Genomic DNA, 15,498 nt, shown 5'->3' on the forward strand with positions numbered 1-15,498 from the left:
CCAAACAGTATTTTCACAAGTCAAGAACCTGGCGCACCCTCTCTGTCCTCCACGTTTGCTGGCGCCCACTACTTGAATCGAGTATGTTCCAAGCAGGATGCAAGGACATTGGCCTCAGCGCCCACAGACCTTCTAATGGCGCATTTATCGCGGTGGGCCACCGGTCCCTACTAGCCCAGGGCAGGTGCAGAGGGCCAGCTTTCCGGGTCTGCAGGGTCGCCCTTGTCTCCCCTTCCCCGCGCGCCTTGGATGCAAAGTGTAGCGGCTCCCGCTTCCCAACTTCCCCGAGAGGCGGGCGCCTGGGGAGGGTCACCCAGTGATCTAACCCCAACCCCCAGAGAGCAAGGCCAAGGAGCCCCGGAGCTCCCACTTCCACCTGTTTACCCCGGAATTCAGGATCCAACCCGGAGGCAGTGGGGCCAAGGTGGGCAACTTTCACTCCCTCCCCGGGTGCCTCTCAAGTACCCAGGGGCGAGAGGGCGCGCGGGTCGCGAAGGGCCCCGAGCGCCGCGGAGACGCCCGGAGTCCCCAGAAAGCCCGCCCGAGGGCGCAGCGGCCGCGCCGAGGGAGGCGGCGAGGCGGGAGCGACGGGGCGGGGGCGGAGCGGAGCCTCCCGCCTCCTCCTCCTCCTCGGCCTCCTCCCCCTCGGCCTCCTCTCGAAGCCGCCGCCTCCGCCGGGCTGAGCAGCCGGGAGTCCGCGGCGCTGGCTCGTGGCTGCGGGATGGGGAGTTAGCGCCACGGCGGCGGCAGTGGCCGCAGCTCAACCGGCCGCCGCCCCCGGGCCCGTCCCGCTTGGGGCGCCGGGCGCGGCCAGCTCGCCCCATAGCCAGGCCCGCGGGCGGCGGCGGCGGCAGAGCTGGGCAGGTGGATGCGGCTGGAAGATGGCGCCCTCGGGCCCGGGCAGCATCAGGCGGCGGTGCCGGCGGGTGCTCTACTGGATCCCGGTGGTCTTCATCAGCCTCCTGCTGGGCTGGTCCTACTACGCCTACGCCGTCCAGCTGTGCATAGGTGAGTGCGCGCCTCTGGCGCTGGCCAGCACTCCGGCCCACCCCCGGCCCCGCAGGGAGGGCACCAGCCTGCCCACAGCCTCCCCGTTCTCCCCTCACCCTTCGCGGCCCATCGTGACAGTCCCGGGACTCCGGGAGCCCAGCCCACTCAGCCGCACTTCCACTCTCCCCACCCGCTCTCCCCTGCGCCCCGGGAGCTGGGACTAGCAGCATCTCCGCTGACCCCGAGGCCCTGAGCAGCCTCCGGGCAACCTAACCCTGGCTTTATGCTCGCCTTCCCCTGACAACCTTGGGGTTACCGGTCACCTCCTCCCCAGGCACACGGAGCCCAGCACCCCTGCTGCCTTCCCTAAGCACCGCCATTCCAGCCACACCCCCTAGATGGGTAGGACTGTATCAGCAACAACTGTGGGCTCAGCTGCCCGCAGCCTCCACCAAGAAGTGAGGCCGGGAGGTTACCCGGGAGGCTGGAGGGCTCCAAGCTGGGCCCCGGATCTGAGCTACTCCTAACCCATGTAGGGATGGCCTCTGGTGGCAGGTCCTTTGCTGATTGTCATGAATCCACTTTTTAAAAAATTTGTGACAGCGCTCAAGGGCGTTTTAGCTGCCTTTATGATTTGAGAATTGTCAGTTGGATACTTTCTAGTTAAGAAGAGTTGGAGGGGGATGAGCTGCTAAAAAGTATTTTTGAAGACATGCAATACACAGGACCATTACTTCGAAGTGAGGCTAATGGGGATGGGGAAATCATGTGAGGTTTTGATATCAGCAGTGTCAAATGGCTCCAGTCCAAGTGTGAGGCTCCTGAATTGGTGGGTAGGGTACTTTCAATGGGAATACTTTTTCTTTTCCTTAAGTTGGTTATGCACAAGCAGGAAATGCAGTTATGCTGGCTTCTACCTTCAGAGGTTTTGTGAAAGCTGGTCTGGGTTATCGGAAAAAATAAAACGTTAAAACAGAGGGCAGTCTTTGTGCCAGTAACTTGTGGATGCTTTCTGTGTCTGCTGTTCCTCCTAGCAAAGTGTTTTTGCTCTATAAGCATTAGCGTTGGGTGGAAGAGAGGAAAAGATTAGATAATACCCTATTTAGTAGCATTTCAGCATTTTTAAAGGTTCAAGGCTGAGACGTTAGATTCTTACCTCAAAATGTTATCCCTGTGAGAAATAGGGTCCGAATAATACACCAGAATAATTGCTGACATAACTTTTAAGAGAATTGAGACTAGCTTCCCATTTCATATAGTTTTTAATAGTTTTGAAATCTGCACTTAGTACTTTGTTTACTAGCTTTAAAAACAATCTTAATCCAAAAAGTAAAAAAGTGAGACTATGTAGAAAAATAAAAAAGAAAAAAAGATAGGGCTGTACTGACATCTTCATGACAATTCTTCTGGATATGTGGTATTCCAATCATGTATAATGTATAGAAAGAAAGTGAGGAAAAAGCATTGCATTTTATATTAATAGTTAATATTAAAATAGCTTTCCTTATTGCTATACACTCTGTATGTTACATAACCACTAGGAATCTTTGCTGTATTTTATTCCTTCACCTTGTGGAAACAGTAAAAATATCAATTAGTTGGTGTACAGGAGGAAAGTCCTAGAAGGCCTTCTTTTTCAGAACAGGCAGCTTATTTTCCTGTATTATCACATTAGGCTAAGAAGCTTAGCCTGGCACAGTGTCGTGTCCATCAGGAGGAAACATCTGAAGGCAGAAAGAGCTTTTCTTCTCTAACATGTACCAGATGCAACATGGGAGGCCTTGCTGTATTGGATAGACTGGTGATGGGTGAGGAATTACTGTTATATATGGGCCATATTTTTATATATACTTTATGTTTAAGACAAACTTAACGTACCATAAAATCCACATCACTATTTTCATAATTGACATTTTGACCAAGAGGGAGAATACCTCTTTTTATACTACCTAAGTGAAGGTCTGTCATTGATACTTGACCTCGTGATCCTAAGTCTCTTACCACAGCTCGTGACTGCCTACTTGGCTTGGCACAAATGCCTCCCAAAGTGAAAGCAATCAATAAATGATCTTGATTCCAGTACCAGGAAAAATAAACAAATGATCTTGAATAAACAAACAAAGGATTCTGAGGCAATATCCCCTAGGTTGTCAGAAAGTAGTTTTTACCTTTTTATTGCCATAGAAACACAAAAGGAAGTAATCATAAAAAAGTCTAGATCCTAGTGTCTGGAAGACAGATAAATTGAAACTGTATTTGATTCTAGAGACTATGGCAGTTTAGGAATGGTAAACCCAAAAGCCTTGCATAGCCTTGTTTGGGTGTGAAATTGAGATTAACTGTATAATTCTTTTCTAGGCATTGGGAAAGATGGCAACTAGACTGATGCACAAAACCAGCCTCTGCTGCTTTTCACAAACAAAGAAAATGGAATGCCAGCTCCCACCCCCACTCCCAGCATTAATCACATCTTATTTTGCCCTGTCCTTTGTGGAGTTTTTCCCCCTCTTGGAAATTGCTATTTATAGTCATATTTTAAAATTTTTCTTATATAAAACATTGGCCAGGGTTGGGACCAGAGGCGGGTGGGTCAGGGGCTGGAAAGTAGAGGAGATCTCAAACAAACAAGGTGATTTACCCTGGTCCTTCCTTTCACATCTGCTGTCAGCTAGAGATGACCCTGAATATAAATTGCTGTGTGCCCTTTGCTGAGTGAACTGCAATTTAGGAGTAGTGCTTATCCTGGTATCCTTGGAAACTGGAGATAATGATTCCTCATTACAGTTAGTTTCTATATTTAACTGTGTGCATGTGTGTGGCTCTCTAGGCACTTTTTCAGTTAGCATAATTTTTTTCTTCATGTTTGTATTGTATAAAAATAACTCTTATCTTTTTGGAATATGTGTATATGTAAAATATGTGGGATATACTGATAGTGTGACAGTCAAGTGTTTCAGGTATCCTGGCTTCTTTTTCGGTCTTAAATTCCTTTAATTATTAGCTATCTTGTTTTCCATACAATAAATTCAAAGAGAAAAATTTGCAAGGTGGTACTCCAAGACACAGAACTAGAGGAGCAAGAGTGATTCGTAGCCTCAGATATGCCTGATTTGGTGGACACACTGAACCCTGTTTATATGTTTCACAGAATCCTCTGTGGTAGTTATTAGTTTAACTTTGCTTGTTGTAGAAGGTAATTGAAGTTTTCCTTTTAAATGCTAACATTTAAATTGTTGTGATTATTTTTAAACTTTTATTCTGTTATAATTTCAAATTTACTAAAAACTTGCTAGAGTATTATAATAACTGCCACATTTTCTCTTGTAACCATTTTGGTTTCCATTTTTTCTATAGTGTATTACTTCTCTGCTCTCTTTATGGGCAGGTGCTAGGAGACATTGACTGTTGTGTGGTGTACTCACATTTCCATGTTTGCTTATGCTTTTACTTAAGTCATTTTTACAAAATCATGAAGAACGACAAGTTCCGAGGTCATCTAGGCCAACCTCTTCCTGTATCATGGATGAAGCAGTTTAATGTTCAAAGTTGCTACAAGTTCTGTCCTGTTCCCAAGTTACCCAGTGAAGGTGTCAGCTGTGACTTTCACTGCTGTGGCACACATATCAAAATGTCTCCCTTCTTACCAAACGCCTCACCAAATCTCCTAACCCAGTGAATTTGTATAGCAGGTCTTTTTAATACTCTCGTTGTTGTTTAGTAAGAATTAACACAGCTCTGAAAGTAAGCTAATAGCCTTTATACAATGATTTCAGAGTTTTAGAAGGCTATATAGTTTGGGCCAAAGAGTGAATATTTCTGGCTTTGCTAGCCATGTGGTAGAGAACAGCCATAGAAAATACTTAAATTAGCTGTGGTTGTGTTCCAGTAAAACTTTATTGAAAAAAAAATAGTTGGCAAATCAGATATTTGCTGACTTTTGGGGTTTGTTAGAAATTATACCATTAGAGCATTGAGGCTTTAATTCATTCACAAAATGGTCTTTCTTAATAAACATTCCTCAGCAATGATTGCAACCTCTTATATTGTACACATTACTGGAGATATTTAAGAATTAAAAGAAGTAATCCACAAACTTAAGAATCAGTTTGGTAGATATATAATTGTGTTTTCTATTTTTCATGCAAACAAATATCTCTGAGGATAAAATATATAAAACTTCATATTCTATTAAGCTGTGATTTACCATTAACTCAAGGCCATTGCAAGTTCAAAGATGGAGATTGAAGGGTCTCTAAAGTGCCTTCCAGCAGGAAATGATTTCGAGCCATGCAGAAAGGAACATTATTATTATTTGTGAATTATCACTTTATAAACTATGTAGGACATTAAGGCTTTTTTCTTTATTTTTTTTAAGAGCAGACAGATGACCTTGGGAATATAGATGTTACTATCTATATGTAGTAAAATAATTTAAAATTAAACAGAAGGCACATACATGGAAAAATGATGCATATAAAACATTTGATTCCTAAGTTCTTTTAAACATGATTTCTTATTGGCAATAATATTGCCAAAAACATATATTCTGTGATTGTTCTTGATATTGTTAAATATTTTAAAAGTTGAAGTTTATGGACCAAGGGTTTAAAATCTCAACATTTCTTCAAATCTAAAATTCAAATGTGCAACCTAAGATATGTTCCAAATTCTTGATCTATACTACATTTGACATTAATAGAAATGGTTCAGGGGGAGGGAGAGACATAGGAGAAAAGATGCTACCTAATTTTTTCTTGGTTCCATTTAGTGTGTCACCAAATTATTTTTTCTTTTGCTGTACTAGACAACACGTCATTACTGTTTGTTTAATTTCTATTAGAGATAATTTATATAAAGCAATTACCATAGACTTAGCATGTAGGGATGCTCAGCAAATATTAAATAAACTAATCTTTTTTTTTTTTTTACTTACTTTTATTTAACCTCTTTGGAGTATGAGAACATCCAGTTACATGGTGGAAATAAATAGAGAATAGGATCTTGCTGTCAGAACTCAATTTAAACTAAGGCTTACTGTAGCAAGGTTTGCTTTCAAAAGCTTCCTGAAAATGACATTCATGCCTTCAATAGGTGCAGGCTTCTAGTAATTAAAAGCTGAGGGAGATTTCTTAAATCAAGGCAATTGTCTCTAGGGAAGGCGTGTCCACAGGGTTAGAAAGGAGTCAACTTGTGAAGCTTGCAGAAGGTTCATTCAAAACCATTCATTGACCCCTTGTTATATGCCAAGTGTTTTCCTCCCTAGAAATGACTTAGAGAGAGCTTAATAGAGATCTTTTCCTAATAGCCAAGAAAAAAAAAAAATTGCCTGTGGGAAAGAATACAAAACCTCAAGTCTTTGCCAGCTTGGGCAGGAGGCAAGAGGTGTTACCTTTCAGAATGACCCTTCTGGGTGAGTGGTAGGAGAGCAGAAATGGAAGATGAGACACAGCACTCCTGGGAACCTGGGTATTGGTTTTGGACCAATGTGAAAGGGCAATTAGTAAAGAAAATGCAGAGACTGATGGGACTCTTAGGTAGTGATGAATTCAAGTCATGTTATAAATCTTAATACACACACACACACACACACACACACACACACGTATGTATGTATATCTCACAGGTAGTTTATGACCAGCAGTTTTTGCTCCACGCTTCCAACTGGGTAGTTGTTTTAGCTCCCATGCTTCTTACATGATGCTTGGTTGGGCCACTTTTACTCTGCTGTCAGCCCAGGGCTTGTGACTTGGGTGAAACTGGGCAGAGAACTTCATAAATATAATTCATTGAATCTGTGAAAAGATTGGAGGACCTAGTTTGGAAAATGGACAGAAACCAAGAAAAGGTTGGTGAAGCCAAGCTGAGATTATTCTGGAATGGCCTTCTGAAGGAGCCACTGCCCTAGTGACTGGCCACCATGGAGCTCTGGAACCATCACTGCTGCCTGCAGCTTTGAAAAGTGGTTCCAGCTTCAGCTCCACAGGCTGAGTGCAGCTTGTTGCATCCATGTCACAGGCCGTAGGTTTCAGCAAGCACAGGTGTTTGATCTCTTTTGCTTTCCAGGAAGAAAAATAGTTCCAGGAATAAATAAATAAAACAAAAAACAAAGCAACAGCAACAAAAATGGAAAGTATTTTCCAGAGGTTAATGTATAAGGAGTTGAGATGTTCTCTCCACTGATTTTTTTTGTTTCATTTGTTTGTCTTTTTCATCTTGATGGAAAATTTGTGATTTCCCTTCACAGAAAAATGGAGCTATGGCTTAGATCTCATAATTTATACTGCTGATTTCATGTACTTTGACAGTTGAATCACATCCCCCAGCCTTCTTTTCTGTAGGAATTGGTGGGTTCATCATTCCCTTGAGATTCCAGCACACTCTCACTCTTTGTGATGACTGTAAAAATAACTGCCTCGTCCAACTTGAAAATGACAGAATAGAATATGGTATAGATTCTTCATGCTGTCTGTTGGGAAAGCAAGATTTCAAAGGTCATTAGAAAGACAGTTTTAATATTATGTGAAATTATATTATTGCATATTATAATTTAGAAATAGTATAGAGAATTAATAAAAACATAACAATTGGAGTTTTTTAATAGTCCATTAGAAAAACTGTTGAACTATGTTTTCTAACTCCTTCAGGGGAATTTTATTAACATGTATTTATTGTTACATCAATCAGATACCCACAGTGGAAAAAGTGAAATTATAAAGGCAGAAGGTAGGAGTCAGGGGCAGTGGCAGAAGGTAGATGCCCTGATTTTTTTAAAAAAATATATGATAGCAATAAAGAAGGCAACTGTGATAACCTGAGGGTTTTCATTTAAAAATTCTAACACCACATTTTTGTAACACTTATGTAGCTTCTTTCCTAATTTGACTTTTCCCTTGATTATAGCTTTTAAATTCATTTATAAATATTAGTGCCCAAGGTGTTACAAATCCATTTTTATTTGAGAGGTAAATATATATGCTGTGTTTATTGTGAGCAAAAATAATATGCTGTGTTTATCATCTTAGCACTCCTCTGCACTTCTCTACTTAACGATTGTTCATTATAGATATGTCGTTGATTATATTTTAAAAATACAAATGAAGTGCTTTGGTCAATGCCTGGGTTTTATTTCTCTGCCAGTGTTTTCTCCATGGTATCCTGAAATTTCCCTCCATATGAAGTGTGCAATTAAGCATTTTTGCTGTACCTAAGTTAATTTGACCTCCTTGGATTTATTCGCTAGCATTGCTATTCCAAAGGAGCAGGATAGTCCAAAGGAGTCTATTAAGGGGAGGGGGAGCTTTGTCATGGTTGTCTGTGTTCTTGTGTGCAGATAAAATTAAATTTCTGTTTGTGTGTTTATTGCATTATGTAAAAAACTGAATTTTCATTGTATTTGAAGAGTATGTGTGGAGTGACATAATTTAAAATTCAGACTAGGGGATAAGGGTATAGCTCAGTGGTAGAACACGTGCTTGGCATGGGGGAAGCCCTGGGTTCAATCCCCAGTACCAAAACAAAAACCTCGGCCCAGATTGTGCCCCTGATCCCTTTGGGGGCTGTGGGTTATCACAAAGAGGTATAGAAGCTGGATCGGAAGTGTGGCTTTTCAGCAGAGTTGTAGGGAGGTGAGGGATGGCAGGATTTAAAATAGTGTCTGTAATGTACACATAATCCACATCTTGCGTACTGTAGGGGAAAAGACAGCCTGCAGCAGAACAGCTGAGCTTGAGATGTCACAAAAGACACCTGATGCCATTTATAGAAAAAAGACTTTCAGTTATGAGCCTCAAGCTGAAAGTCATAAGCCTGCTCCCAATTGCAGGGGCCAGTTAGTGGTCAAGTTTATTACCAACTAGGCAACTTGATGTGACATGTATTAGGAAGAAAGACAGTCAGGAATTTATGCACTTAACTATGACTTGTGATGATCTAGGGCATCCCTAGAGAGGTCAGTTAATGTAGAAAGATGAAGGGCAGAGACCAGTTTGACTTAAACAGGGCTTTAGTTATAGCATATTTTAATGAAATACAGCTTATTCTATGATGACTACATACTGAAAAATAATATATATAGAACTGAAAACTGTATGTCAGGAGGGGAAAGGTGGCAGGGATTCACTATAGGCTCTCATAAATTTGCCCTTTAACAAAATACAAAATCCAAGAATCGAATGCATTTCAACCAGCCATAATTTTGGAACACACTTTTCGTTCATTCAAAAAACATCTATTGACTGTTCTTGGAGCTTATAGTCTAGTTGGGATGGAGAGGAGGACAAATAAGAAACATACATAAATGAGTTATATAATTTGTTGGAAAGTCCTAAGCATCATGATAAAAAGCAAAAAAAAAAAAAAAAAAAAAAGGCAGGGCAAGAAGGATTGGGGAAGCCAGGGAAGGTTTCAATTTTAAATAAGGTGGCATGAGTGTGCAGGGGACTTTAAGTGAGGACCTAGAGAACTGGGAAATCTGATTATGCTGGTGTTAAAGAGAAATGGGTCTCAGGTGCAGGGAGTGACTGGTATAAAAGCCCTGAGCAGGGATTTGCCCAACACGTTTGAGGAGGAGCAAAGAGATGATTTGGGCTCGAGTAGAATGAGCAAGGAAAAGGAGATGACAAGATGAGAGAGGTAGGGCAGAGGTCCAGCTCTTACAGGACCTCTTAGGCTATGGTGAGGATTTCAGCCTTACTTGGAGTGACATGGGAAACGATTTTAGAGAATTAAATTGAGAAGTAACATGCTGTGACTTAGATTTAAAAAACACTTTTTGGCTGCCCTAGAGCCTGGACTACTATATAAATCTATATGAGTAATGATGGTGAATCCAACCCTGGTGTGGGTAGTGGAAACGGTGAGATGTGGTTAGATTCTGGATGTATTTTTAAAGTAGTGACAACACAATTTTCTGACAGACAAATATGAGTTGTAAAAGAAAAGAGCCAAAAATAATTCCATTATTCTCCTCCTGAGCAACTGGAAAAATGGAGATCAATCAAGATGGAAAGGCTCTAGGTAGAGTAGAGTTGCAGGCAGAGGGATTGCCTTGGATCGTAATGGATACGTTGATGTTGAAATAGAGATGCTGAAGAGACAGTTTCATACAGGAGTTTGGCATATGGGAGAAAGGTCTAGAATGGAGGAATCAGTTTGGGAGTCTTTGATGTGTAACACTTGACAAAAGACGGATAGACTATAAATTGATCAGAGAAGTGGACCAAAGGTGATCAATACTGGGAACTTAAAAGTTAAGTAGAAAGTAGCAAAAACCAAGAAGGAGTGACCCCTTAGGTAGAAGAAAACTAAGAAAATGTGGTTTCCTGGAGCCTCACAGGGAAAGGGTGTTGACTTTGACAAAGATACTCATACATCAAGTAAAATGAGGCCTGAGAATTGAACAATGTGGATATTCAGCCCTTGTTGTGAATTTACCCTTGATTCTTGGATTTAATGTGAAAGCATTACCAAAAAGTCACATATACCTATGTGTGAATTGCTGGGAAATCTGAAATAATTCTGTCTAAATTTAAAAGGCTCTCCTCTGTTGGGTAAACTTAATTTTCTTTTTATCTGGAGATGGTGTACAGAAAATGTCATGGATGCTAACCACATCTGGTTTGTGCGTCATTGTAGCACTGGTGTATAACAGGCTAACATGTAGTTGCATTCAGGACATTTGCTTTGTAGAATGAAAAATGAATGAATGCCTGCAAAATTGTTTAATTTGAGCCTGTGAACAAAGTGACATTTCAAGCGTCAGAGAACACTGAATCCTTCATGAAAGGACTTTCTGATTTAGCTTTTTATTTTTTATTCATTCAAGATGTTCATAAGTTTGTAATATTTTTATGATTTCACATATAACAATAAAATACTTTCTTTTCTTTCTGGACTTCAAAATTTAATTATCTGTAATGAGAATTTAGAAGATAACATTGTAGAAGTCATTTGAGATTTTAAAAGATGATTAAATTATAATGATCTTTCTATAATAATAAATAATAACAACTTAAAGTGTGTAAAATATTCCCTCCCAGTGTGCTTATAAATCAGCCACTAAAATATAATTAAATGGATTTGCAGGAAGCATTCAAACTTAGCTTTGCTCAGACATTCTGTAATCCATTTTGGCAGTTTTCAGTTAACTAAAACCTCTCATTAGATTGCTGAAATTATTACCCATGTTATATTTTAAAAAAGAAAGACTTTCTAAAATGTATTTAATTTCTTCTTTCATTTCTTCAGCCTTCTTAAACAGAGAATATTGAATGTACTTTAATTCTGACTTAAGGCTATCAATCTGAGACAGATATAGCAAGGAATATCCAAGAGCCTCAGAATTAGGATTTTACATTCACAGTTTCATGTACTTGTGTGAACTGCAGAAGGTCAAAGAAGAATGGAATTTGTCATTTTGCCCAAGCATTCTTTTGGATCTCAGACACTAAGAATCTGGGCAGACTCATGAATGAGCTATTTCACATAGAAATGCCCAGCTAGGCATCTGCATCCTAATAAAGCTTTGTTCTTCTCTTACTTATAAATTCTGGGATTTCTTTCCTGAAAATATGAAATGACAAAAACTCTGCCATGTGGAAATGATTAGAGATGAGAAAGAAAATTTTAGCTGAAGTTGCATATTAACCTAATTCGTGGTTGAGAATAGACTATGGAGCAATTGCTTTTTTTTTTTGATTGCAGTAAAATATACGTAGCATAAAAATTTACCATTTTAGCCATGTTTAAGTGTACTGTTCAGTGGAATTAACATTGTTGTGTAATCATCATCACCACCCATCTTTAGAGCTTTTTCATCTTCCCAAACCAAATCTCTATATCCTTAGATGGTATCCATTACCAGCCCTGATAACCACCATTCTACTTCACGCCTCAATGAATCGGACTATTCTAGTTATTGCATATGAATGGAATCATACAGTTTTGATCTTTTTATCTGGTTTACTTCAATAGCATAATGTCTTCAAGATTTGTCTGTGTTGTAGCATGCGTTAGAATTTCATTTTTAAGGCTGAATAATATTCTGTTGCATGTATTTACCACATTTTGTTTATTCATTCACTGATACACTTTTTAGTTGTTTCTACCTTTTTGGCTATTTTGAATAATGCTGTAAAAGTATCTATTCAAGTCCCTGCTTTAAATTATTTTAGGCATATACTTAAGAGTGGAATTTATGGATAACATGGTAAATTTGTGTTAATTTTTTGAGGATTTTCATACAGTTTTTTCCAGAGCAGGTGATTTTTTTTTTTTTTTGATGGAAATGTGATCCCAGGGAAGTCTGTATACATATGCCCTTGTAAACATGTGGGCATTTAAAGGTCTCTAGAGGTATCCAGGAGATGGATGTATCAATGTTACCACAACAGTATTTACTTCCATGGTTCAGCAGGAAAATTGATGGGCAGGGAATTATGAATAGTCCCATTTTGCCCATGAAGTAGCCTTCATTACTGCTTATTTTGTCCATCAAGAAATCCTGGCCATCAGGCATGCTCAGAGTGGAAAACTTGCTGCTGGCTTACTGTGCATAGTCAAGAATTTAACTACACTTTTTGAGTAACCAGAGAGTCCAGAGTAGAAAGATAACAGAAATTTAATCCCTTTAAAGAAAAACTTGTTAGCAAGTGCAAATGGTACTCCACTTGGGTAAGTTAGGGTTGATAGAGTGAAGTGGGGAAAACATTCTGTAGATGCGTTAGTAGCCCATGGTATTAATTATGAACTAGATCCTGATCCATAGGCCAGGGGCTGATCATGATTCATGAATGAATAGCAAGGTTTTTGTAGTGCCTGCAGGTCTACAGTAAGCCAAAGATCTATACTTATAATTAGGAGAGAGATCCCAGCAGGAAACATGATCTGCAGCTTCTCACATAGAGCAGAAGAGACTTATTCCAAATATTGATGGCTATTTTCTTTAATTCCTTATATAATTTTTTTTATAACTTCTCATGTACATTAATGAATACGTCCAGGTATAATGCAGTGGTATTTGCATAATATTGCTTTGCTATAGTGTGTCTCACAGAAGTAGTCATGTAAATCTTTCATCTGTGGGTTACCCTTATGATTTACTTTTGTTTCAAGTGAATATAACTACCATTTCAGCAGTGTGTCAGATTGTGCTGGTGTTATAGGTAAATACCGAGTAGAGTGAGGGTATAACTTATTGCAAGTAAGAAGGGAAAGGCATTATGTGATGTAAGCTGGGACCAAAGAAAGATTGTGTATGAGAACTTCATAAATATGACAGTGAAGTTGCAAAAGAAAAAAATGTTTCCCAGCCATCCAGTTCTGAAGAGAAAGCTAGGAAATAGCTTGATTTGCTTGTTTTCACACATATTGTGACCCCGTGCTATATTGCAGTGATTATTGCTGGAGTTAGTGTTGCTGTAAATCTTTTAGTTCATCTCTTTAAGTGCACCACTGTAAATTCTATTCCATTATGAGCATTGTGAGCACAAAGGTTGGAATTACAGCCTTACATAATTTCTTCCTCTAGAGAGTTACAGTGTACTATAGAAGTGTCAAATAATTTTTATGAACCCAGAAATACTGGTTGAATTTGTAAATGTGATACTTGTGCATGTACTCTGGTCCTAGAGTACTCAACATGTAGCTGCTAACCCTGAGTGGTAGTTTTAGGAGATTATGTTTCCTTTGAGAGGCAAAGAGGAATCTTTAGTGTTTCTGCTTAACAAATCAAACAGTTAATGTTTGGTAGTGGGGGGAAAAAAAAGTACTCTCAGTATTGTCCTCTGTGATAATTCTGAGTACACCTAATAATGAGAAACTGACTTAATGATATTAAATCATGCAATATAAAATGGTTTCTACCTCATCACATGTATTTTTAAAATGAAGAAATCACCAAAATACAAGTAGGACTTTTGCTTGCTACCAATACATGCATACAGATATATAGGAAGGATTATGCGTAGTTATATTGGGCAAGACAATTGCCAAGGCCTTTCCAATTTTGAAATTTTTGTTCACTAAAGAAGGGAATGTTTCAGGATATAAATCCGTACTTGACCTCCCCCTTCCTTTTTTTTTTTTTTTTTGTTTACTCTAGGGATTGAACCCAGGGACACTTTATCACTGAGCTACATCCCAAGCTCTTTTTATTTTTTATTTTGAGGCAGGCTTTCCTTGAGTTGCCAAGACTCACCTTGCTGTCTCTGCCTCCTGAGAGGCTGGGATTACAGGTGTGCACCACCACACCTGACTTGACCTTCCCTTTGAGAGTAGAAAATCATGGCGTGTAGAACCTTGCAGGTAGAACCTTGTTGAGGGTGTAGTACCTACCATACCTTTTTTTTTTTTTTTTTTTTGGTGCCCAGGAGCCAGTCATGTCAGTCATAGCCTCTCTAGTGGTTCCTGAAGGAGGGCATTTGGAATTGGAAAGGAAGGGGGTTGAAATGGAAAAGATTCAGTGAGTGTAGGAACTACAAGTTGAGTTGTAGTCATGTTGTACAGGATAAGTAAATTACACCTGCCCTGAAATCTGTACAACTGTTCAGCACTGGGAATCTCTTCTATTTTAATTTAAGACAGAGAGATTAGAGGATTCCATTGAGTAAGCTTCGAAATGAGGACACTAAGATCCAGGGGCCAGCCCTGAGATCAGATTTCCTTATTTATCCACACTTCTTAATACAGCCAGTGGTTCAGGAATTGCCTTTCCACTTGCCAAGATGAAAGGGTCAGTGGGTTTTTCAGGGCCGTAGTCATGAGACAGTTTTTAGTCCCTTTTCAGAACTGATAAATTGAAAGGCACACATGTTCCTAGCCTTCAGTTGGTTCAGTTAGATTTCACACCATTTCTATAGAGGAGAGCTGCTTTAGAGCAATGACTTGGTTGTTAAACTGCTAAGGAAATAATGTTTTTAAATCTGCTATATCTAACAGCATGGGTGAACCTGGAGGACATTATGCTAATTAAGGTGAGTCAGTCACAGAGGACAAATACTGTATCGTTCTTTGGTGAGGGATCTAAAATAGTCAAACTCAAACAGAGGTGAAATGTTTGGTGGTTGCATAGGGCCTGGAAGGAGGGACAAATGGGTTGTTGTTGAACAGGTATAAAGGTTTTTGGGTATGTGGGATGAATAAGTTCTAGAGATCTGCTGTGCATCCTTATGTCTATACTTCATACTGCTGTGTCATGAACTTAAAAAGATTTTTTAAAGAGGGTTGTGTGTTATTACCACAATATAGAATACAGGAAAATGAAATGATGTTGGGAGCAGGGGAGAAATGCTTCTAACTTGGAAGATTTTTATAAATGTAAGAATTAAGAGTTACCAATCAAGGACAGTTCCACATTCCGTCCTTCTTAATATCAGTTTCTACAAGTGAGGGGTATACTATTGGAATATGGCTGGGCGGTACAGATCTCCAGAATTCTCTTTCCTTCTGATGAGGCTGGAGGTCAGGAATCACCTGTCCCAGTGCCTGACTCTTGGGACACCATCTCCTTCT

The 15,498-nt window shown here is 39.9% G+C and overlaps 1 protein-coding gene across 2 annotated transcripts in view; it reads left to right on the forward strand.

The window, feature by feature from the left end:
* Positions 1 to 685: 685 nt before the first annotated feature.
* Positions 686 to 15,498, forward strand: part of Zdhhc2 (zDHHC palmitoyltransferase 2) — a 68,298-nt gene continuing 53,485 nt past the window's right edge. The window contains exon 1 of one of the 2 annotated variants that reach the window (XM_026389452.2): positions 686 to 1,008. In XM_026389452.2, coding sequence (XP_026245237.2) covers positions 882 to 1,008 — 127 coding nt within the window. In that variant the 5' untranslated portion in view covers positions 686 to 881. Of the gene's footprint in view, positions 1,009 to 14,890; positions 14,961 to 15,498 lie in introns of those variants that run through there. The other variant, XM_026389454.2, reaches the window with a different exon arrangement.

This window comes from Urocitellus parryii, chromosome 14 (assembly GCF_045843805.1).
Source record: "Urocitellus parryii isolate mUroPar1 chromosome 14, mUroPar1.hap1, whole genome shotgun sequence".
NCBI classification, from domain to species: Eukaryota; Metazoa; Chordata; class Mammalia; order Rodentia; family Sciuridae; genus Urocitellus; species Urocitellus parryii.